The sequence below is a fragment of the Pristiophorus japonicus genome, chromosome 9 (genome assembly GCF_044704955.1).
Source record: "Pristiophorus japonicus isolate sPriJap1 chromosome 9, sPriJap1.hap1, whole genome shotgun sequence".
Taxonomy (NCBI): Eukaryota; Metazoa; Chordata; class Chondrichthyes; family Pristiophoridae; genus Pristiophorus; species Pristiophorus japonicus.
In genome coordinates, this window is record NC_091985.1 from 207,426,263 (window position 1) to 207,451,533 (window position 25,271).

The window sequence follows — 25,271 nt, forward strand, 5'->3', positions numbered from 1 at the left end:
CCAGACCAGGTGGTGGGTTCCCGTCCCTGAAGTACATCAGTGACCAGTTGGGTTTTTATGACAATCCGACAGCTGTCATGGTCACTTTTTTTCTGCTGATGGCCGCACAAATAGCCAGGTTCATTCAGCTCAATTTCACAACCTACCTTAGTGTTTTTGTGGGTTTTCTCTCACCCAACCTTTTTCCTGTTTGAAATTCATTTTACAGGGTATTAAACGGGGAGGATTTGTCGACCGGAGGCTCAAACCAAACATCACATTAAGATCTGACGGCCACTCGAATCGTCGGGACCTGAATATCATCGGCCTTTGACCATGGAAGCAAAAAGCACTGTTCACAGCGGGGAGAAAGGATGCACATGCTCTGTGTGTGAACAAGGCTTCAGTCGATCATCCAACCTGGAGAGACACAAGTGCAGTCACACTGGGGAGAAACTGTGTAAATGTGCGGATTGTGGGAAACGTTTCAAATGCCCGTCCCAGCTGGAAACACATCGGCGGGGTCACACTGGGGAGAGGCCGTTCAGCTGCTCCGACTGCAGGAACGGATTCACTACATCATCCGACCTGCTGAGACACCAGCGAGTTCACACTGGGGAGAGGCCGTTCACCTGCTCCGACTGCGGGAAGGGATTCACTCGGTCATCCAGCCTGCTGGAACACCAGCGCGTTCACACTGGGGAGAGGCCGTTCAGCTGCTCCGACTGCGAGAAGGGATTCAATACATCATCCAACCTGCTGAGACACCAGCGAGTTCACACTGGGGAGAGGCCATTCACCTGCTCTGAATGTGGGAAGAGATTCACTCAGTCATCCAACCTGCTGATACACCAGCGAGTTCACACTGGGGAGAGGCCGTTCACCTGCTCCGACTGCGAGAAGGGATTCACTACATCATCCGACCTGCTGAGACACCAGCGAGTTCACACTGGGGAGAGGCCGTTCACCTGCTCTGAATGTGGGAAGAGATTCACTCAGTCATCCAACCTGCTGATACACCAGCGAGTTCACACTGGAGAGAGGCCGTTCACCTGTTCCGACTGCGGGAAGGGATTCACTCGGTCATCCAGCCTGCTGGAACACCAGCGAGTTCACACTGGGGAGAGGCCGTTCACCTGCTCTGAGTGTGGGAAGGGATTCACTGCATCATCCCACCTGCTGACACACCAGCGAGTTCACACTGGAGAGAGGCCGTTCACCTGCTCTGAGTGTGGGAAGAGATTCACTGCATCATCCCACCTGCTGACACACCAGCGAGTTCACACTGGGGAGAGGCCATTCACCTGCTCTGAGTGTGGGAAGGGATTCACTACATCATCCCACCTGCTGACACACCAGCGAGTTCACACTGGGGCGAGGCCGTTCACCTGCTCTGAGTGTGGGAAGGGATTCACTACATCATCCCACCTGCTGACACACCAGCGAGTTCACACTGGGGCGAGGCCGTTCACCTGCCCTGAGTGTGGGAAGGGATTCACTGAGTCATCCAACCTGCTGATACACCAGCGAGGTCACACTGGGGAGAGGCCGTTCACCTGCTCTGAGTGTGGGAAGGGATTCACTCAGTCATCCAACCTGCTGAAACACCAGCGAGTTCACACTGGGGAGAGGCTGTGCACCTGCTCCGATTGTGGGAAGGAATTCACTGAGACATCCAGCCTACTCTCACACCAGCGAGTTCACACTGTGGAGAGGCCGTTCACCTGCTCAGAGTGTGGGGAGGGATTCACTCGATTATCCCATCTGCTGACACACAAGCGAGCTCACAAGTGACTGCAGGGGTGGGATTCTGCTGTTATTGCTGCTGTTAATCACATCCCGGCTGAATCGTGTTTATTCTGAAAGTTGGGGTTTGTTTCCGCTGAAATTAATAACTCCTGTAACTGGATTGGAATTTGATATTTAGGATATATATAAATAAATTAGAGTTGCTTTCAACACATTTCTGTAGATTTTTGACTTTCCCGCCCGAGTATTTAGCATCACCTGGCTGGAGCTCAGAGAGGACAATCTGGGGGAGGATTGTATGGGGAGAGAACTTCAGCCTGGACACAGTCCTTCAGGGCCACACTGAGAGGGGCAAACAGCACTTTGGTCTTTTTCATCTCTCTTCACTGACAGCAAAGTCACCGTGCGGGTTAATCTTGACGGGTGTAAGGTGCGGATGTTATCCACCCAAGGGTGTTTTAAAGAGATGGGACGGGTGCTCTGTCAGCCCATATCTCCAACAGCTCAGTAGAGTCATGGGTTGTTCCCTGAGATGGAAGGCAGCACACGTAGTTTCCATTTTGCAAATTAGGCACAAATCAGAGCTCGGGAACTGAAGGCCCATCAATGTGACCTCGATCACCGGGAAGATACGTGAAGGGATCCCGAGAGATGCTGTTTTCGATCATGGGGTAAGGGAAGAAGCCATTGGAGATACTGAACACGGATTCCAGTAAAAAAGGTCATGTCTTACAAACTAGCTTGAGTTTGTAAAGAAGTTGTTAGGTTGGTGGATGGGGGAATCCGGTTGACATTATCTACCTCAGGGATGTCAAACTCATTTTCTATATCCTGACACTTGGCATGGGCCACATTCAGCAAAAGCTATTAAAATAGGAATAAATGAAGATAAACTACATCAGAATTTACATTTAGATTGTATTTACTGCTGCTGCTGCCGATCCCTGGCACCCCTTAGCTCGAGCATTGGTGAACTGACCTGCTCAAACCATAACCACAAGGATATCGGTGCCTGGTTCTCCCTGTGACCACAAGGCTGCGTCACTGTCACACACAGATACCGTTTCCTTGTTTCACATCTCCATACAAACACCATCACTTCACACATTCCCTTTCTACACAACTGCAGCAGACATGAGCAAGGACGTGAGGCTTATTAAAAACACATTTCATTACAGCAAAAGTTACACTGGGAGAAATGTTCAGTTATTTCCCATTACAGGCAAAATGCCAGGCAAACCAGCAGCACGCTGGCACCTGAACAGTTTCTCATCGGCCAACAGACTTTTCTTAAATATATTTGCTGCGTGGATATAAACGTAAACCAGCTTTGCAGGCATGATGCTCTATTCACACATTGAAGGTGGAAGAGATGCTCTGGGGCACAAGCTAAGTCCAGTAGCTGAAAGTGATCAACAGACTGGGTTTTGTGTTTAGTCATAGAAACATAGAAAATAGGTGCAGGAGTAGGCCATTCGGCCCTTCGAGCCTGCACCGCCATTCAATGAGTTCATGGCTGAACATGCAACTTCAGTACCCCATTCCTGCTTTCTCGCCATACCCCTTGATCACCCTAGTAGTAAGGACTACATCTAACTCCTTTTTGAATATATTTAGTGAATTGACCTCAACAACTTTCTGTGGTAGAGATTTCCACAGGTTCATCACTCTCTGGGTGAAGAAGTTTCTCCTCATCTCGGTCCTAAATGGCTTTCCCCTTATCCTTAGACCGTGACCCCTGGTTCTGGACTTCCCCAACATTGGGAACGTTCTTCCTGCATCTAACCTCTCTAAACCAGTCAGAATTTTAAACGTTTCTATGAGATCCCCTCTCATTCTTCTGAACTCCAGTGAATACAAGTCCAGTTGATCCAGTCTTTCTTCATATGTCAGTCCCGCCATCCCGGGAATCAGTCTGGTGAACCTTCGCTGCACTCTCTCAATAACAAGAATGTCCTTCCTCAAGTTAGGAGACCAAAACTGTACACAGTACTCCAGGTGTGGCCTCACCAAGGCCCTGTACAACTGCAGTAACACCTCCCTGCCCCTGTACTCAAATCCCCTTGCTATGATCCCAGGCGTGTTACCAATACCAGCAAAATCGAAGCCCATGGAATAAAAGGGACAGTGGCAGCATGGATACTCAGTTGGTTAAGTGAGAGGAAACAGAGCATTGTGGGGAAAGGTTGTTTTTCGGACTGTAGGAAGGTACACGGTGGTGTTCCCCAAGGCTCGGTACTGGGGCCACTGCTTTTCCTGATCAATATTAATGACACAGACCTGGGTGTACAGGGCACAATTTCCAAATCTGTAGATGGATCAAAACTTGGAAGTATAATGAATGGTGAGGGGATGGTGATAGACTTCTGGAGGACACAGACATGTTGGTGAAATGGGTGGACACAGTACAGTGAATGGTGAAGAGGATGGTGATAGACTTCAGGAGGACACAGACAGGTTGGTGAAATGGGTGGACACAGTACAGTGAATGGTGAGGGGATGGTGATAGACTACAGGAGGACACAGACAGGTTGGTGAAATGGGTGGACACAGTACAGTGAATGGTGAGGGGATGGTGATAGACTTCAGGAGGACACAGACAGGTTGGTGAATTGGACAGACACGTGGCAGATGAAATTTAACACAAAGGTTTGAAGTGATACATTTTGGTAGGAAGAACGAGGAGCGGCAATATAAACTAAAGGGTACATTTTTAAAGGGGGTACATGAACAGAGAGACCTAGGGGTCTATGTGCACAAATCGTTGAAGGGGGCAAGGCAGGTTGAGAAAGCAGTTTAAAAATGCTTACAGGATCCTGGGCATCATAGAGGCATAGATTACAAAACATGGATATTATGATGGACCTCTATAAAATACAGGTTCGGCCTCAAACATAGAAACACAGAAAATAGGTGCAGGAGCAGGCCATTCGGCCCTTCGAGCCTGCACCACCATTCAATGTGATCATGGCTGATCATGCAACCTCAGTGCTCCACCCCTGCCTTCTCTCCATACCCGCTGATCCCTTTAGCCATAAAGGCCACATCTAACTCCCTTTTGAATATAACCTAATGAACTGGACTGAACAACTTTCTGTGGTAGAGAATTCCACAGGTTCTCAACTCTCTGGGTGAAAAAATTTCTCCTCATCTCGGTCCTACATGGCTTACCCCTTATCTTTAGACCATAACCTCTGGTTCTGGACTTCCCCAACATCAGGAACATTCTACCTGCATCTAACATGTCCAGTCCCGTCAGAATTTTATAAATTTCTAAGATATCCCTTCTCATTCTTCTAAATTCCAGTGAGTATAAGCCTAGCCGATCCAGTCTTTCCTTGTATGTCAGTCCTGCCGTCCCGTGATCGGTCTGGTGAAACTTCGCTGTACTCCCTCAATAGCAAGCACGTCCTTCCTCAGATTAGGAGACCAAAACTGCACACAATACTCAAGGTGTGGTCTCACCAAGGCCTTGTACAACTGCAATAAGACTTCTCTGCTCTTATACTCAAATCTCCTCGCTATGAAGGCCAGCATACCATTTGCTTTCTTTACTGCCTGCTGTACCTGCATGCCTATCTTCAATGACTGATGTACCATGAAACCCAGGTCTCTTTGCACCTTCCCTTTTCATAATCTGTCACCATTCAGATAATAATCTGCCTTCATGTTTTTGCCACCAAAGTGGATAACCTCACATTTATCCACATTATACTGCATCTGCCATGCATTTGCCCATTCACCTAACCTGTTCAAGTCCCCCTGCAGCCTCTTAACATCCTCCTCACAGCTCGCACTGCCACCCAGCTTCGTGTCATCTGCACTATCTGCAACTGGAGTATTGTGTCCAATTCTGGGCACCGCATTTTTGAAAGTATGTGGAGGCCTTGGAGAGGTTGCAGAAAAAATTTACAAGATTGATTCCAGGGATGAGGGACTTCAGTTACTTGGATAGACTGGAGAAGCTGGGATTGTTCTCCTTAGAGCAGAGATTGAGAGGAGATTTGTTGGTTTTTAAAATCATGAGGAGTCTGGACAGAGTTGATAGAACCTGTTCCCATTGGCGGATGTGTCAAGAAGCAGATGACACAGATTTAAGGTGATGGGCAGAAGAACCAAGGGCGACGTCAGAAAAGCCCTTTTTACGCAGCGAGTGGTCAGTCTCTGGAATGCACTGCCGGAAAGGGAGATAGAGGCAAACTCAATCAAAGCTTCCAAAAGGGAGTTGGGTAAGTACAAGAAGGAGAGAAGTTTGTGGGGCTACGGGAAAGGGTGGGGGAGTGGGACCAGCTAACCAGAGCCGGCACGGGCTCGATGGACCAAATGGCCTCCTTCCGTGCTGTAACCACTCTCTGATTGTAAAGGTGATGATAAAGCTCTTGTCCAGGACGCTGCATCTCCCAGGCACTGGGACCCAGTGAGGAACAGAGACCCTGAAGCCCCACCCACTGGGGAGCCCAAGCCCCTCCCACCCAGGCTCAGCCCCGCCCACTGGGGGGGAACCACAAGCCCCTCCCACCCGGGCTCAGCCCCGCCCACTGGGGAGCCCAAGCCCCACCCACTTGGGGCCCAAGCCCCTTCCACCCAGGCTCAGCCCCGCCCACTGGTGGCCCTAGCCCCTCCCACCTGGGCTCAGCTCCACCCACTGGGGGCCCAAGCCCCTCCCACCCTGGCTCAGCCCCGCCCACTGGGGGCCCAAGCCCCTCCCACCCTGGCTCAGCCCCGCCCACTGGGGGGCCACAAGCCCCGCCCCTCACACACTCGAATTGTTGAGAGTTTCGATGAGGGACTCAGTGAGGGCTTTTTTCAACTGGTATTCCAGGCTGTGAGAGAAGGGGAGCAGCATTTACAGAGCAAAGTCCCAGTCCACATCACACCCAGGTCAGACACAATTACTGCATTCATCAGAGCCCCAATATCATCGGGCTCTGAGTGTGGAAGGGCAAATGTTTGTCTGTTCTGTGTGTGGGCAAAGATTTCAAACATTCAAACATCAGTGTGACTGGAAAAGCACCAACTCGAGTGAGAGTATTCCAGTGCACCGACTGTGGAAAGGGCTTTTACCAGTTACACAACCTGAAAAAACATCGCACCATTCATAGCGGGGAGAAACCGTACACATGTTGTGTGCGTGAACGAGGCTTCAACTGATCGTCCAACTATGGAGAGTCACAAGGACACACACCATGGAGAAACTGTGTAAATGTGGGGACTGTGGGAAGGGATTCAATTCCCCCTCCCAGCTGGACACTCATCAACGCAGTCACACCGGGGAGGCCGTTCAGTTGCTCTTGCTGTCTGAAGACTTTCAAAGAATCATCAAACCTGCTGAAATACCAACAAATGTTCACTGACGAGGGATCATTTAGGTGCTGTCACTGTGCAAAGACATTTGCTCACTCGTCCAACCTACTGAAACACCAGTGAGTTCACATCAGGTAAAGGTTGTTCACCTGCTCCGTATGTGGGAAGGGAGTCACTCATTCATCTAAACTGCTGACCCACAAGTGAGTTCACACTGGGAAGAGGCCATTCTCCTGCTGCATGTGTGGGATGAGATTTACTCCGTCATGCAACCTCTGGACACACCAGCTTGTTCACACTGATAATAGATCTTTGAAATGTTCTGACAGTGAGAAGAGCTTTAAAAGCACAAAGGTTCTGCTGACACACCAGCGAATTCACACTGCGGAGATGCTGTTCACCTACCCCGAGTGTGCAAAGGGACTCACTAATTTATCCAACCTGCTGAGGCACCAGCAAGTTCACAAGTGAGTACAGGGATTGGATTCTGCTGTTAATCATATCCAGGACTGAACCATGTTCATTCGGGCAGTTGGGGTTTGGTAAAACTGATGTTAGTAACCCCTATAACTGGGCTGGAGTTTAATCTGTATCAATGTCCAATAAATCAGGTTTGTGTCCCACACACACAGTGTGTCAGGTCCTTGATTTCTCGACAATAAGCCAAACTGATTGCACACTTGTTACAAATTGTGTGGAATACATCTGAGAACTGAGTTCTCACAACTTTTTTAAAGATGGATCTACCAGGTGTCCAAGTCTGACAGGAAATACATTTCTATTATATCACAGGTCCAGTCCAACTATCCAGGGCAGTGAGTCCCTGTAATATTGTTTTTTAACCTATGGGAAATATTCTGATAATCTGTTATTGTCACAGGGCAAAGCAGTATTTTTAGTTTAACATCAATTTAATCAAACTCAATGGGCAATTGATCTTCAAAGGGACAGTGTCGGCAGTTCTGAAGCTCATTTCTCTCTGTGAGTAAGTCAGAATGAGAAGCTGATGTTTCACAAAGGGAGACCTCGCCAGACAAAAGGACATTGGTGGCGTTTAACAGGCTGTTTGTGTCACTGGGCTACAGGAGGCTATTTGTGACATAAGGAAAGCTGGTCACAGCAAACAAACAGTTTACCGGCCTGTCCAGGGCCCACTCAGACCCCACCTTCTCTCTCTCACTATTGGTTGTGCTGCAGTAATTGCTCCTCTGACCTTTCCTCTCTTGTCCCTCCTACACCCCTAATACACGGCCCTACACAATCTCCCTCCCCCTACATCCTCACTGTGCTGGAACCCACACCAGTCTTCCCATCTGCTCCTTGTTCTCTCCCTGGATCCTGAAACTGCAGAACTAACTCTTCCTCTCCTGAAGTCTACAGGCTCTAAAACTGAAGCTTGGTGGCCCTCAGTCCCTACTCCGTGATTTACCTCCCCTTCTCTCCTCCTCTTTCCCCCTTGGTTGTGTTCTACACTCTGGGCCTTGGCCTTCCCCAGGGATTCTCAGTATGAACAGGGGGATGTGTGTTGAGACAGGATGTCCCACCTCTCCACCTTTAAAGGGACATGGAGAGGACCCGCTGGGCTGAATGGCCCTGCTTTATGACATCACTGCAGTGCCTAGCAACCACCCTCCCTGAGCCTTGCTCATTATAGAAACATAGAAACATAGAAAATAGGTGCAGGAGTAGGCCATTCGGCCCTTCGAGCCTGCACCGCCATTCAATGAGTTCATGGCTGAACATGCAACTTCAGTACCCCATTCCTGCTTTCTCGCCATATCTCTTGATCCCCCTAGTAGTAAGGACTACATCTAACTCCTTTTTGAATAAATTTAGTGAATTGGCCTCAACAACTTTCTGTGGTAGAGAATTCCACAGGTTCACCACTCTCTGGGTGAAGAAGTTTCTCCTCATCTCGGTCCTAAATGGCTTACTCCTTATCCTTAGACTGTGACCCCTGGTTCTGGACTTCCCCAACATTGGGAACATTCTTCCTGCATCTAACCTGTCTAAACTCGTCAGAATTTTAAACGTTTCTATGAGATCCCCTCTCATTCTTCTGAACTCCAGTGAATACAAGCCCAGTTGATCCAATCTTTCTTGGGCTGGGTTGAGCTCAGTGCTGTTACAGGAAGGGAAACAGGAACAGGATTTGGCCCGTGTGGAACCCAGGATTAATGGGGAGAGGTACAGGATCAATTTATACCTTATTGAGTGAGAATGTCAGTGTCCCGGACACTCCCTGTCCCTCAGTATCTGTGTCGGGGAGCGACCGATGGATTCACTCTGTATCTAGCCCGTGCAGTGCCCGACTGGAAAGTGGTTGATGCTGGCACGAGGTGCTTAGCTCAATGAACACAACATTTAACCCAAAGATGATCAGATTAACCAATCAGCTTCTCCCCTGGGCACAGGTCCTGAAGGACTGGGAGTGTCTCTAATAATTTGGCTGCTGTCCTTGATCAAATTTAAACACCTCACTCATCACTTTTTAAAATTCCTTCATGCGATGTGGGTGTCGCCTCTCACCTCTCATTCTTCTAAACGTTAGAGAATATAGGCCTGGTCTACTCAATCTCTCATAGGACAACCCCCCCATCCCAGGAATCAGTCTGGTGAACCTTCATAGAAACATAGAAACATAGAAAATAGGCGCAGGAGTAGGCCATTCGGCCCTTCTAGCCTGCACGGCCATTCAATGAGTTCATGGCTGAACATTCAACTTCAGTACCCCATTCCTGCTTTCTCGCCATACCCCTTGATCCCCCTAGTAGTAAGGACCTCATCTAACTCCTTTTTGAATATATTTAGTGAATTGGCCTCAACAACTTTCTGTGGTAGAGAATTCCACAGGTTCACCACTCTCTGGGTGAAGAAGTTCCTCCGCATCTCGGTCCTAAATGGCTTACCCCTTATCCTTAGACTGTGACCTCTGGTTCTGGACTTCCCCAACATTGGGAACATTCTTCCTGCATCTAACCTGTCTAACCCCGTCATAATTTTAAATGTTTCTTTGAGGTCCCCTCTCATTCTTCTGAACTCGTTGCACTCCCTCTGATACGTTCGTAATAAACTGAATACTGTGTACAATGAGCAAGTGTGACCTTAGCTCCTTTAATAAGATTTCAGAGTGCAGGTACCGTGTGGGTGGCCTGCTTATATACTGTGCTCCCAAGAGATGCTGGGATCCCTTGGGACTCCAACAGGTAGGCCCGCTGGTAGTAGTGTAATACAGGTTACAAGGGGTTAAATACATAACATCACTCCCCCGTGAAGTCAATAGTACACTTATTTACAAGGTGAGATGATCTGGGGCTTTTCACTCCCTTGTCGATTGTCTCGGTACAAATGCGAATGTGGATGAGGTGGTTAGTTCTTCACTGGGCTGCTGGGGATGGTGAGTTCAGCTTCATGGTCAACCATGATGTCAGTTGCCACTTGTGTGTGTGTTGGAGGGTCAAAGTTGGTGGTGTCTTCTTTGGGTTGTTCGTAGCTGTTGGTGAACTGTAATTTGATTTGGTCCAAATGTTTTCTGCATGTTAGTCCATTGGCCAATTTGACCTGGAACACCCTACTCCCTTCCTTGGCTATGACCGTGCCAGCGAGCCATCTGGGACCCTGTCCATATTTGAGTACAAACACAGGATCATTGATCTCAATATCGCATGACAAATTTGTGCGGTCATGGTACATACTTTGTTGATGCCGCCTGCCCTCCACGTGATCATAGAGATCAGGGTGGACAAGAGAGAGCCTTGTTTTGAGCACGCTTTTCATGAGCAGCTTGGCTGGGGGAACGCCGGTGAGTGAGTGGGGTCTGGTGCGGTAGCTGAGCAGCACTCGGGATAGGCAGAACTGCAGGCAGCCTTTCGACACGCATTTCAGGCTTTGCTTGATGGTCTGAACTACCCACTTTGCCTGGCTGTTGGATGTGGGCTTGAATGGGGCAGATGTGACGTGCTTGATCCCATTGCAGGTCATGAATTCCTTGAATTCAGAACTGGTGAAACACGATCCATTGTCACTGATCAGGACATCAGGAAAGCTGGGCAAGGCAAACATGGCTCGTAGGCTTTCAATAGTGGCCGTGGACGTGCTTACAGACATTATTGCACATTCAATCCATTTTGAGTAAGCATCCACGACAACCAAAAACATTTTGCCTAGAAATGGGCCCGCGTAGCCCACATGGATCCTCAACCACGGTTTGGAGGGCCACGACCACAAACTTAGCACTGCCTCTCTGGGTGCATTGCTCAGCTGAGAGTAAGTATTGCACTGGCGCACGCATGACTCTAAATCTGAGTCAATGCCGGGCCACCACACATGGGATCTGTCTATGGCTTTCATCATTACAATGCCTGGGTGTGTGCTGTGCAGTTCACAAATGAACATATCTCTGCCTTTCTTGGGCACGACCACACGATTGTCTCACAACAGACAGTCCGCCTGCAGGGACATTTCGTCTTTGTGCCTGTGGAATGGCTTAATCGCCTCCTGCATCTCCGCTGGGCACCGGACCAGCTTCCTGGAGGATAGTTTTTTTTACCAAGGACAGTAAAGGATCGTGGCTGGTCCAGGTCCTGATCCAGCGGGCTGTAATGGGGGAGTTTTCATTTTCGAATGCATCCATTACCGTGAGCAAGTCCGCTGGCTGTGCCATTTCCACCGGTGGTGGGCAATGACAGCCGACTGAGAGCATCAGCGCAGTTCTGTGTGCCCGGTCTGTGGTGGATTACTTAGTTGTACGCTGACAGCGTGAGCGCCCATCTTTGGATGCGGGCAGAGGCATTGGTGTTAATCCCTTTACTCTCAGAGAACAGTGATATGAGTGGCTTGTGGTCAGTTTCAAGTTCAAACTTGAGGCCAAATAAGTACTGGTCCATTTTCTTTACCCAGTAAACGCACGCTTTTTCAATCATGCTGTAGGCCCTTTCGGCCTTGGAAAACCTCCTGGATGCATAAGCGACCGGTTGCAAAATCCCCGATTGGTTAGCCTGTTGTAACACACACCCGACCCTGTATGACGACACATCACAAGCTAGCACTAATCTTTTACAAGGGTTATACAGGACAAGCAGTTTGTTTCAACACAACAGATTTCTGGCTTTCGGAAAGGCAGCCTCTTGTGAATTCCCCCATACCCAGTCATCTCCCTTGCGCAGTAGCACATGTAGGGGTTCTAGCAGGGTGCTTAACCCAGGCAGGAAATTACTGAAATAGTTAAGGAGTCCCAGGAACGATCGCAGCTCCATCACATTCTGTGATCTCAGCGCGTTCTTGATGGCCTCCGTCTTGGCATCGGTGGGTCTGATGCCATCTGCTGCGATTCTTCTTCCCAGGAACTCAACCTCCTGTGCCAGGAAAATATATCGAGCATTTCAACCTGAGTCCCAACTGACTAAGAACCTCTTCCAGATTCTTCAAGTGCTCGATGGTGTCCTGACCTGTAACCAGGATATTGTCCTGGAAAACCACAGTGTGAGGAACTGACTTTAGCAGGCTCTCCATGTTCCATTGGAAGATTGACGCAGCCGACCGAATCCTGAACGGGTATCTGTTATAGATGAACAGACCTTTGTTCATGCAGTTGAGGCCTTTCGAAGACTTCTCCAGCTCCTGTGTCATGTAGGCCGAGGTCAGGTCCAGCTTGGTGAATGTCTTTCCTCCAGCCAGAGTCACAAATAGGTTGGATGCCTTGGGTAGCGGGTACTGGTCCTGTAGCGAAAACCGGTTAATCGTTACTTTATATTCCCCACAAATTCTGACCGTGCTGTCTTCTTTAAGTACTGGGACAATCAGATTAGCCCACTCAGTGAATTCCACTGGCACGATGATGCCTTCTCGCTGCAGCCTGTCCAGCTCAATTTCCACTTTCTTATGCATCATATATGGTACTGCCCATGCCTTGTGGTGGATGGGTCGTGTACCGGGGATGAAATGGATTTGCACTTTCACCCCTGAGAAGCTTCCAATGCCTGGCTTGAACAACGATGGGAACCTGCTCAAAACCTGGGCACATGAGGCGTCGTTGATGGACGAAAGCGCTCGGATGTCTTCCCAGTTCCAGCGGAATTTTCCCAGCTAGCTTCTGCCAAACATTGTGGGGCCATCCCCTGGCACAATCCACAGTAGGAGTTCGTGTTCTGCTCCATCATAGGAGACTTTGACTTCTGCACTGCCAATTACAGGGATTATTTGCTTGGTGTAAGTCCTTAGTTTGGTGTGAATGGGGCCGAGCTTGGGCCTGTGTGTCTTTTTGCCCCACTGCCTGTCGATAGCCTTTTTACTCATTATCGACTGACTCGCACCCGTGTCCAGTTCCATAGATACTGGAATTCCGTTCAGTTCAACTTTCAACATTATTGGTGGATATTTCGTGGTGAATGTGTGCACCTCGTACACTTCTGCCTCCTCGGTATGAGTTTCCAATTCAGCCTGATCCACAGCGGATCGATCTTCCTCTGCAACGTGGTGGTTTGCAGGGTTTGCAGTTCACCTGCACATTCACTGGAGGTGTCCCATTGTTCTGCAACCATTGCATGCATAGTATTTGAAGTGCCATTGATGGGGCCAATGATCATCTCCACAGCACCAACAAGGTGTTAACTGCCTCGCATTAACCATTGATGGTGGACTCTGGGTCATCTGAGGTCGGGCAGCAACAGCCGGCGTGTACGTTCTGCCATGTATATTTCTGCTCGAAAACAGCATTACTTTGTGCACAGTACTGGTCGAAACGTCTTTACTCTGCGAAATCTGTTTGGTGTTGTCGCTGGTAGACATAAGTGCCTGGGCTATTGTTATGGCTTTACTTAGATTCGGAGTTTCAACAGTCAATAGTTTGCGAAGGATTAGCTCATGGCCAATGCCCAGTACAAAAAAGTCTCTAAGCATTTGTTCTAGGAATCCCTCAATTCACAATATCCTGTGAGGCGCCTTAGTTCGGCGACATAGCTCGCCAATTACTGGCACTCTGACCGTTGACATGTGTAGAATTGATATCTCGCCATAAGAACACTTTTCTTACGATTTATTTGCTCCTGGACCAGCGTACACAATAATTCATAAAATTTAGCTGTTGGTTTTGCCGGAGCTAGGAGATTCTTCATGAGGTCATAGGTTGTTGCCCCACAGACAGTTAGGAGGATCTCCCTTCATGTGGCAGCGTTCTCGTCCTCTTCCAACTCATTGGCCACGAAGTATTGGTCAAGTCTCTCCACGAAGGCCTCCCAATCATTCCCTTCTAAGAACTTCTCCAGGATACCAACAGTTCTTTGCATTTTTGCGCGGTTGTTCGTTACCTCATCGCCAATTGATAGCTCATAATAAAGGATGAAACTGAGTACTGTGTACAATGAGCAAGTGTGACCTTAGCTCCATTAATGAGACTTCAGAGTGTAGGTACCTCATGGGTGACCTGCTTATATACCTGTTGGAGTCCTAAGGGATGCTGGGATCCCTTGGGACTCCAACAGGTGGGCCCTCTGGTGGTAGTGTAATGCAGATTGCAAGGGGTTAAATACATAACACCCACGACCACCGTCCTGGGGCCAATACTTATCACTTTGCTGTGTGTGGGAGCTTGCTGTGCATGAATTAGCTGCGGCGTTTCCCACATTACAACAGCTACCACATGGGAATGTGCTGTGAGGGGCTTGCAGGGGTCCTGAGGCTGTGAATGGTGCTGTTGAAATACAATGCTGGGTGTGAGCACGTGTGAGGGGGAATGGGGCTGGGAGAGGTTACTGACTCTGTGCAGACCCAGTACAGGAAATACAATCGCTGGCCGCCCTCATCTTCATCGTCCTCCGCTGCCCCTGATGCTGATCTAACAGGCCCAGAACTATTGGTGAGTCACCACAGGCCGCACCGGGAGGGAGGGAGGGGGATAATCGTGTACAGTGGAGGAAAGGTAACCATGTTCGGGTGGGGGGTGGGTATGTACGGGGGGTGGAGGGGGCCTATGGAGGGGAGGAGGACGGGGGAGGGGGGTAACCATGTGCAAGCGGCGGGGGGGGGGAGGGAGAGAGAGGAGGGGGAGAGGGTGAGGGGGGGAGAGAGAGGGGGAGGGAGGGGGTGAGGAGGGGGAGAGAGAGGGGGCGGGAGGAGGGGAAGGGGCGAGGATGAATAGGGAGGGTGAAGAGGGGAGGGGGAGAGGGAGAGGGGGAGAGGGGAGAGGGAGGTGGGGAGAGGGGAGAGGGAGGTAGGGTGAGTGCGGGTAAGGTGCTGAGAGTGTGGGAGGGAGAGAGAGAGGGGGGAGAGAGAGGGAGGTGGACAGGAGAGGGGGAGAGGGAAGGAGAGGGGAGAGGGGGAGGGTGAGAGAGGGGGGAGAGCGAGAGAGTATATCTTGCGCTCTCTCTCAAAATCTCTCCCTCTCTGTCTCTCCCTCTCTGTCTCTCTGTCATAAGAACAGAAGAAATAGGGGCAGGAGTAGGCCATATGGTCCCTCGAGCCTGCTCCACCATTCAATACAATCTCCCCCTCCCCCTCTCAACCTCCTCCCCCTCTCAACCCCCATTCCCATCTCAACCCCCTCCCCCTCTCAACCCCCTCCCCCTCTCACCCCTCCACGTCCCTCTCCCCCTCCAATCTTGGCTGATCCGATCATGGACTCAGCTCCACTTCCCCACTTGCTCGCCATAACCCCTTATTCCCTTATCATTTAAGAAACTATCTATTTCTATCTTAAATTTATTCAATGTCCCAGCTTCCACAGCTCTCCAAAGCAGCGAATTCCACAGATTTACAACCCTCTGAGAAAATAAATTTATCTTTGTCTGTTTTGAAAGGGCGATCCCTTATTCTAAGATCATGCCCTCTAGTTCTAGTCTCCCCCATCAGTGGAAACATTCTCTCTGCATCCACCTTGTAAAACGCCCTCATAATCTTAAATGTTTTGATAAGATCACCTCTCATTCTTCTGAATTCCAATGAGTAGAGGCCCAACCTACTCAACCTTTCCTCATAAGTCAACCCCCTCATTTCTGGAATCAACCTAGTGAGCCACCTCTGAACTGCCTCCAAAGCAAATATATCCTTTCATAAGTATGGAAACCAAAACTTCACGCAGTATTCCAGGTATGGCCTCACCAATACCCTTTATAACTGTAGCAAAACTTCCCTGCTTTTATACTCCATCCCCTTTGCAATAACAGCCAAGGTACCATTGGCCTTCCTGATCACTTGCTGTACTTGCATTCTATCCTTTTGTGTTTCATGTACAAGTACGCCCTGGTCCCGCTGTACTGAAGCACTTTGCAATCTTCCTCCATTTAAATAATAATTTGCTCTTTGATTTTTTTTCTGCCAAAGTACATGACCTCACACTTTCCAACATTATACTCCATCTGCCAGATTTTCGCCCATTCACTTAGCCTGTCTATGTCCTTTTGCAGATTTCTTGTGTCGTCCTCACACATTGCTTTTCCTCCCATGTTTGTATCATCAGCAAACTTGGTTACATTACACTCGGTCCCTTCTTCTAAGTCATGAATATAGATTGTATTAATGGTCCCAGCACTGATCCCTGCAGCATCCCAGTAGTTACTAATTGCCAAACAGAGAACAAACCATTTATCCCGACTCTCTGTTCTCTGTTAGTTAGCCAAACCTCTATCCATGCTAATATATTTCCCCAATCCCGTGAACTTTATTTTGTGCAGAAGGTGTCACATACCATGTATTTAGAAACATAGAAACATAGAAATTTACATCGCAGTAGGAGGACATTTCAGCCCTTTATGTTCGCGCTGGCCACCAAAGAGCCACACGGCCCTTGGTCAGCAGCCCTAATGGCTAAATATAAACCTATGAACAATGACGGAAAGGCAAAGAGCACCCAGCCCAACCAGTCTGCCTCACCACAACTGTGACACCCCTTATACTGAAACATTCTACACGCCACCCCAACCAGACCCATCTGATCTCCTGGAAGAGGCAAAAACCAGGCAAAAACCCAGGCCAATTTAGAGAGACAAAATATGGGAAAATTCCTCTCCGACCCATCCAGGTGATCGAAAATAGTCCAGGAGATCATCCTGGTTGTATTTTATTCCCTGCAGCACTCACCATTATATCTGCTCCATCCACCAAAAGGTCATGCAGTCTAATCCCAATTACAGCTCTAGGTCTGTAACTGTGCAGGTTACGGCACTTTAAGTGCCCATCCATCCATCTCTTAAAAGTAGTGAGGGTTTCTGCATCCACCACTCTTCCAGGCAGTGAGTTCCAGATCCCCACAACCCTCTGCGTTAAGAAACCAACCCCCCCCCCACAACAAATCCCCTCTAAAACTTCCACTAACCACCTTAAAACAATGCCCCCTCGCAATAGACCCCTCCACCAATGGAAATAGACCCTTATTATCCACTATGTCCAGGCCCCTCAATATTTTGTACATCTCAATGAGGTCTCCTCTCAACCGTCTGTTCCAATGAGAACAAACCCAGCCTATCCAATCTGTCCTCATAACTAAGATTCTCCATTCCAGGCAGCATCCTAGTAAATCTCCTCTGCACCCTCTCTAGTGCAATGACGTCCTTCTATAATACGTCGACCAGAACTGCAAGCAATACTCGAGCTGTGGCCTAACCAAAGTATTATACAATTTAAGCATAACCTCCCTGCTCTTTTATTCAATGCCTCAGCCAATAAAGGCAAGCATTCGATATGCCTTCTTAACCACCTTATCCTCCTGGCCTGCCACTTTCAGGGATCTGTGTACAAGCACTCCAAGGTCCCTTTGTTCATCTACACTATTAAGTGGCCTATCGCTTAATGTGTATGCCCTATCCGTATTAGCCCTCCCAAAGTGCATTACCTCACACTTCTCTGAATTAAATTCCATTTGCCACTGGTTTGCCCACCTGACCAGTAGATTGATATCCTCCTGCAGCCCATTACGTTTCTCTTCATTATCAACCACACAGCCAATTTTAGTCTCGTCTGCAAACTTCTGAATCATACTCCCTATATTCAAATCTAAATCGTTGATATATACCATGAAAAGAAAAGGACCCAGTACTGAGCCCTGCAGAATCACACTGGAAATATTCTTCCAGTCACAAAAACATCCATCAATCATTACCCTTTGCTTCTTACTCCAAGCCAATTTTGGAATCAATTTGCCACTTTGCCCTGGATCCCATGGGCTTTAACCTTCATGATCAGTCCATCATGTGGAACCTTATCAAAAACCTTGCTGAAGTTCATATATACTACATTGTACACACAACCCTCATCGACCGTCTCGGTTACCTCCTCAAAAAATTCAATCAGGTTAGTCAGAAACGACCTTCCCTTAACAAATCCTTGCTGACTGACCCTAATTAATCCTTGCCTTTCCAAATGCAGGTTAGGCTGACAGGCCTGTAATTATTCGGCCGATCCCTTTCTCCCTTCTTAAACAAGGGTACTACATTAGCAGTCCTCCAATCCTCCGGCACCATGCCCAGATCCAAAGAGGACTGGAAAATGATGGTCAAGGCCTCTGCTCTTTCCTCTTTTGCATTCGTTCATGGGATGTGGGCGTTCCACAGGTTACCTCGTAAACAGCTGGCGACCAAAGCGGCCTGGAAGAGTGCTCCAGCCACCGACGGAGTGAAGAAGCCTCATCGCTACAGACCCGGCACCGTGGCTTTGAGGGAGATCCGCCGCTACCAGAAATCCACCGAGCTGCTGATCCGCAAACTGCCCTTCCAGCGCCTGGTGCGGGAGATCGCTCAGGACGTCAAGACCAACCTGCGCTTCCAGAGCTCGGCCGTCATGGCCCTGCAGGAGGCCAGCGAGGCTTACCTGGTGGGGCTCTTTGAGGACACCAACCTGTGCGCCATCCACGCCAAGCGAGTCACCATCATGCCCAAAGACATCCAGCTGGCCCGCCGCATCCGCGGGGAGTGCGCCTAGACACCCCCTGCCTCGGCTCGGAGCTTCAGCACCAAGTGAAACAACAACTCTTTTCAGAGCCACCAAATCAACAAAGGAAAGAGCTGCGATCTCCTGTAACCAGAGCTTCGTGTTGTTCATTAACCCATTGTAGGGACGGGCAGAGGGTGTGGTATTGATTACTGATCGTGTGTTCATATACCAGCTCGGTTCACATGAGCTTTGACTAATATAAACTAATGAGCCCTTTAATATTTTCAGAAACTGACATCGGCTTTGCGTCGCTCTGACCTCGAGTTCCCCGGGGCAGAGCACAGATTTCCCCATTCGGTGTTGCCGGAGAATGGGGGCAGGCAGATCTGGGAAGCACTGCAATGGATCCGGGTCCTGTATGTGTATATCGCTCGCTGATGCAGTGCAGTGTAAACTGACTGGCTTAGCAGAGAAATACACAGCCGGAACGGCCGGAGCTCCCGAGAACAAAAACAGCATTCAAACTATCTCAAACCAGACAAGAATTAAACTAGGCCCTTTCATTACTATATTAATTCATCATCGCCGACTCTCTAGTTTTCAGACACATTAAATAATATTTAAGGAACCGGTGGCGGTATTCATACAATTGTTGAGTGACAACTGTAGTTCAGTTATTCGCTGTTAACTGGAAGAGTGTATGTGTGAGTAGAGAACCGTAACTGAAAACTCTCGCATACGGATAAGGGGTAAGCCATTTAGGACTGAGATGAGGAGAAACTTCTTCACTCAGAGTTGTGAACCTGTGGAATTCCCTACCGCAGAGAGTTGTTGATGCCAGTTCGTTGGATATATTCAAGAGGGAGTTAGATGTGGCCCTTATGGCTAAAGGAGATCAAGGGGTATGGAGAGAAAGGGGTACTGAGGTGAAAGATCAGCCATGATCTTATTGAATGGTGGTGCAGGCTCTAAGGGCCGAATGGTCTACTCCTGCACCTATTTTCTACGTTTACATGTCTGAAATAAGCCAATCTATCGGTACATGAATTCAAGGGCTCTCACTCCATTAAGTCAGTAAGCAGCTCTTCTACAGATACTGTGAATGTCTCTGAAAAGAGCCTTTGGTTATTAGATTAAATCTTGTCCGCTTTACTTGGTCTTGGACGAAGTGGTGGTTTTCTTGGGCAGCAACACAGCCTGAATATTAGGCAGCACCCCGCCTTGAGCAATGGTCACCTTTCCCAGCAGCTTATTGAGCTCCTCGTCGTTGCGGATGGCCAGCTGCAGGTGCCTGGGGATGTTGCGGATCTTCTTGTTGTCGCGGGCCGCGTTGCCGGCCAGCTCCAGGATTTCAGCGGTCAGATACTCGAGCACAGCAGCCATGTAAGACCGGGACTCCGGCACCCACACGCTCAGCATAGTTCCCATTTCACAGGAGTCTATGAACACGGCCCACAGGGAACTACAGTCCGGCCCGGGAGGAACGAGACTTGGCCTTGGCCCGAGCTTTACCGTCGGTTTTTCCTCTTCCAGACAATCCACAGGTTCAGAGAAAGAATGCGAAACTCCTCCCTCATCTGCTCTTCTTATACATTCTGGACGGATGCAGGGAGTGAACTTGTGATTGGTCGCTCTGCGGTACATTTCATTGGTCTTTTCCGATGACCAATCACCATCTGTTTAGCCCGCCAATGAAAAGAAGGCGAAAATTATTGTTCGACATCCAACGAATCTTCAATTTCAAAAACCCCGCCAATAATTTTTACAATGCGGATTATGTTAATAAATTCATCATTAGCCAAAGATTTCCAAACACATTTTATTCCATATTGTCTTCCAAATTCCAGGATGTTACAATCAGGATTAAATTATGGTTCACTTTCAAACATTCTGTAACGGGACACATTCCAGCTCAATCTTTGTACAATTTGGGAATCACAGATCATGGATCGATCCTCCGCACAGGTGGGAGTGAGACCAGAACTGGGAGTCCTTCTGTGAAAAGAGAAGAGGGACAGAGTGTTCAAACTGCCCCGTTCTGGTCTCTGTAAGAACTCCCATTCTGGGTTGTTGCACACGCAGGCCCCGGGTAATAAGCGGGTTGACTAACTAGAATTTTTTTTATTGAAAAGGGCTTGAGAGAATGAGGTGAATAAAGCCTGAGTCTCCCCCCTTAAAACAAGACCATAATTCGTCGGCAGGCGACCAGGGAGTGTTTATAGTTTAATGGGAGGGAAATTCATCAACGAAGCTAAGGCTGAACCGGACAGTAAAACCGATTATCTGAAAATTCGTATCTAAATCTACCCTGGATCTTTAAATGTTGTCAAAAACACTTACTCAGGAAATAACTGCAGTAAATTGAGGTTAAAGGATGACGCGTTTGTGCAGCTCTTTCAGAGAAGTTGTGGGTGGCTCTTAAAAGAGCCGTTGTGTTTGGGGTTTGTTCCGTCAGAACAGCGTGGAGCTTTACTTGGAGCTGGTGTACTTGGTGACCGCCTTTGTCCCTTCCGACACAGCGTGCTTGGCCAGCTCCCCAGGCAACAGCAGGCGCACGGCGGTCTGGATCTCCCGGGAACTGATGGTGCAGCGCTTGTTGTAATGGGCCAGGCGGGAAGCCTCACCCGCGATGCGCTCGAAAATATCGTTCACAAACGAGTTCATGATGCCCATGGCCTTGGAGGAGATGCCGGTGTCGGGGTGAACCTGCTTCATCACTTTGTAGATGTAGATGGAGTAACTCTCCTTCCTCGACTTTCTGCGCTTCTTGCCGCCCTTCGGTGCCGTTTTCTTGATCACTTTCTTGGCGCCTTTCTTGGCAGTAACTGATTTCTTCTCTTCAGGCATCGTCTTGTTCAATCCAACCCAGACATGACGTAAACTCAGCTCGGAGCTCGCATTATATCGGCAGCCCCACACTCCGCCCACAGCCCTATGCTAATGAGGGATGGGTGAAGGCAACGATTGTGATTGGTTCATTCGCTGCGTTGTCAATTGCCATTGTTCTGTAATTCTCTGATTGGATGTTTAAAGAGACCAATCAGATTTACTGCTCGCCACAATCTCAAATTCTTAAATTAGGTCATCAGTTACATCCCCTCCCGAGCCATATTCTGTTCTTTATCGATCTAGATGTCTACATGTTCGACAGACATTGACCGGTTTGTAACCGAGATTGCCTGAGGGTCACTTCTGGTCAGGACTTGGAAGTCCTTCTGTGAGGGCAAAAGACCCTCACTGTCCATCCGCCCTGATGCTGCCTTCCTCCTACCATTTAATTCAACACCTTTCTTATCTGTCACTGCGGTAACTATATTAGTTGTTTCAGTGTTACCTTCACCTGGAATATGTCGTACCTTCTGTGCCGTAAACCGCCTATTTCCCTTAGCACAGGGGACATAAATTTAAAGTAATTGGCAAAAGGTTTAGAGGGGAAATTTCTTCACTCAGAGGGTGGTGGGGGTCTGGAACTCACTGCCTGAAAGGGTGGTAGAGGCAGAAAACCTTACCATATTTACAACTACTTGGACGTGCACTTGAAGTGCCGTAACCTGCAGGGTTACGGACCTAGAGCTGGAAAGTGGGATTCGGCTGGATAGCCTTTTGTTGGCCGGCACGGACACGATGGGCCGAAGTGGCCTCCTTCCGTGCTGTAAGCTTCGATGATAGATGTCTATAATTCTGAAACAAAGGACATTCCGTCCATCGTGCATTTGCTGATTTAAAACATAGAGACCTTGGCGAAAAATATCTATCGAAACAGAACAAAATGTAAATCAACTATACCTCCCTCCTCCCCCCATCTCCACTCCCTGTGAGGCGGTGGGTGGCACTTCGAAGAGCCTTTGCTTTGTGCTTGGGGGAAGAGGGTCGCGTTGAATCCATAGAAAGTGCGGCCCTGCCGTTTCAGAGTGTACACCACATCCATGGCAGTGACCGTCTTGCACTTGGCTGCTCAGTGTAGGCCTAAACTGACCGGCTAAGGAGAAAAATAAACAGCCCGGAGATCCCGGGAACAGAACCAGCATCAAACTCTCAAACCAGATCAGAATTAAACTAGGCCCTTTTAATAACCGCCGATTCTCTTCATACAGTTTTCATTGATAGACTAAATAATATTTAGGGAACCAGTTGCGGTATTTATACAATTTTTGAGTCTCTGACAACTGTAGTTTAATTATTAGCTACTAACAAAACAGTTTGTGTGAGCAGAAAACCATAATGCAGATACCAGGAACTGAAAATTCCCGCATACAGGTCTGAAATAGGCCAATTTATTGGTACCTGAACTCAAGGTCTCCATTAAGACAGTAAGATGCCCTTTCAGATACTGTGAGTGGCTCTGAAAAGAGCCTTTGGGTTATTAGTTTAAATCTTGTCCGCTTTACTTGGTCTTGGACGAAGTGGTGGTTTTCTTGGGCAGCAGCACAGCCTGGATATTAGGCAGCACCCCGCCCTGAGCGATGGTCACCTTTCCCAGCAGCTTGTTGAGCTCCTCGTCGTTGCGGATGGCCAGCTGCAGGTGTCTGGGGATGATGCGGGTCTTCTTGTTGTCACGGGCCGCGTTGCCAGCCAGCTCCAGGATTTCAGCGGTCAGATACTCGAGCACAGCAGCCATGTAGACCGGGGCTCCGGCACCCACACGCTCAGCGTAGTTCCCCTTACGCAGGAGCCTGTGAACACGGCCCACAGGGAACTGCAGTCCGGCCCGGGAGGAGCGAGACTTGGCCTTGGCCCGAGCTTTACCGCTGGTTTTTCCTCTTCCAGACATTTCCACAATCCACAAGCTCAGAGAAAGAATGAGAAACTCCTCCTACATCTGCCCTTCTTATACATTCTGGAGCGATGCAGGGAGCGAACTTGTGATTGGTCACTCTGTGGTGAATTTCATTGGTCGTTTCCGATGACCAATCACAGCCTCTTTAGTCCACCAATGAAAGTAGGGCGAAAATTATTGGTTCTCAAAGTCAGAACCGAACGATTTTTTAAATTCAAAAATCCCGCCAATAATTATGTTAGTAACTTAAGCGTTAGTCAAATACTTCAAAACACTTTTTGTTTCCTTTTGTCTGATTCAATGTTTCCCTTGCAAATTTCAGCCTCTTACAATCAGTATTAAATTCGGCTTCAGGTTCAAACTGTCTGTAACGGGCGGGACTCAGTCCCCACTGATTCTGTAACGGGACACATTCCAGCTCCATCGTTGTAAAAGTGAACTTTTTTTCATAGGAGCTGCTGTAGGAGTGAGACTTGAACTGAGAGTCATTCTGTAAAAATAGAAGAGGGACAGAGTGTTCAAACTGCCCTGTTCTAGTCTCTAAGAACTCCCATTCTGGGTTGTTACACTGCGGGGAGTCTCGGGTTAATAAACGGACTGAGCCGCAACGAAATAAAAACAAAACGTGAAAAGGGCTTGAGTGAAAACGTGTGACTGAAATCGGAGTTTCTCCGCCCTCCCAAAATAAATTCGTCGGCAGGCTCTGTGAATGAACGGGTCTGAGAGCAAAGGGAAAGCGACCAGGGACCGTGTTTGTAGTTTACTCACTGCGGGAAATTCCAGCGACGCCAAGGTCGAATCCATCAGTGAAGCTGCTTATGAGAATTCAAAACTAAATCTACAGCTGGAATTGTAAAGGTTCTCAAACACAATTGTTCGGGAAATAATTACTGTAAATTCAGTCTAAAGGGTGATGTGTTTGTGCAGCTCTTTCAATGATGTTGTGGGTGGCTCTTAAAAGAGCCGTTGTGTTTGGGATTTTGTTCCGTCAGGACAGCGTGGAGTTTTACTTGGAGCTGGTGTACTTGGTCACCGCCTTTGTCCCTTCCGATACGGCGTGCTTGGCCAGCTCCCCGGGCAGCAGCAGGCGCACGGCGGTCTGGATCTCCCGGGAGCTGATGGTGCGACGCTTGTTGTAATGGGCCAGGCGGGAAGCCTCACCCGCGATGCGCTCGAAAATATCGTTCACAAACGAGTTCATGATGCCCATGGCCTTGGAGGAGATGCCGGTGTCGGGGTGAACCTGCTTCATCACTTTGTAGATGTAAATGGAGTAACTCTCCTTCCTCGACTTTCGGCGCTTCTTACCACCCTTCGGTGATGTTTTCTTGATTACTTTCTTGGCACCCTTTTTCGAAGCTGGTTTCTTTTCCTCAGGCATCGTCTTGTTCAGTCAGGTACAGATATGAAGGAAATTCTGCTCCGGGCTCGCATTATATAGGCAGCCCCACACTCCGCCCACAGCGAATGAGGGATGGGTGAAGGCAATGACTGTGATTGGTTCATTGGCCGCGTTGTCAATTTCCATTGTTCTGTATCTCTCTGATTGGTATCTTTAAACATCCAATCAGATTTATTGCTCGCCAAATTCTCAAATTCTTGA

At 48.6% G+C, this 25,271-nt stretch overlaps 3 protein-coding genes across 3 annotated transcripts in view; 2 read left to right on the forward strand and 1 right to left on the reverse strand.

Moving 5' to 3' along the window:
* Positions 1 to 25,271, forward strand: part of LOC139273549 (zinc finger protein 850-like) — a 700,279-nt gene that overhangs the window by 163,116 nt on the left and 511,892 nt on the right. The gene's annotated exons all lie outside the window — the stretch shown is intronic.
* Positions 7,273 to 18,939, forward strand: LOC139274088 (histone H3-like). Its single transcript, XM_070891137.1, has 2 exons — positions 7,273 to 7,499; positions 18,573 to 18,939. Exons 1-2 carry the CDS (start codon positions 7,273 to 7,275, stop codon positions 18,937 to 18,939), a joined length of 594 nt encoding a protein of 197 aa, XP_070747238.1.
* LOC139274089 (histone H2A type 2-C-like) lies at positions 18,936 to 23,662 on the reverse strand. Its single transcript, XM_070891138.1, has 3 exons — positions 23,309 to 23,662; positions 20,128 to 20,415; positions 18,936 to 18,962 (listed from the first exon to the last, which is right to left on the reverse strand). The coding sequence occupies exons 1-3, from the start codon at positions 23,660 to 23,662 to the stop codon at positions 18,936 to 18,938; spliced, it is 669 nt and encodes a 222-aa protein (XP_070747239.1).

Excerpts from the sequence above, each read along its gene's own strand:
- LOC139274088 (XM_070891137.1), top strand. The coding sequence starts at position 7,273 with ATGTGTGGGATGAGATTTACTCCGTCATGCAACCTCTGGACACACCAG. Across the intron at positions 7,500-18,572 it reads AGGCACCAGCAAGTTCACAA|GTTACCTCGTAAACAGCTGG; the intron begins GTGAGTACAGGG and ends GGCGTTCCACAG.
- LOC139274089 (XM_070891138.1), bottom strand. The coding sequence starts at position 23,662 with ATGTCTGGAAGAGGAAAAACCAGCGGTAAAGCTCGGGCCAAGGCCAAG. Across the intron at positions 20,416-23,308 it reads TCCAGGCTGTGCTGCTGCCC|GAAAAACCGACGGTAAAGCT; the intron begins AAGAAAACCACC and ends TGTCTGGAAGAG. Across the intron at positions 18,963-20,127 it reads TCAATAAGCTGCTGGGAAAG|CTCCGAGCCGAGGCAGGGGG; the intron begins GTGACCATTGCT and ends TTGGTGCTGAAG.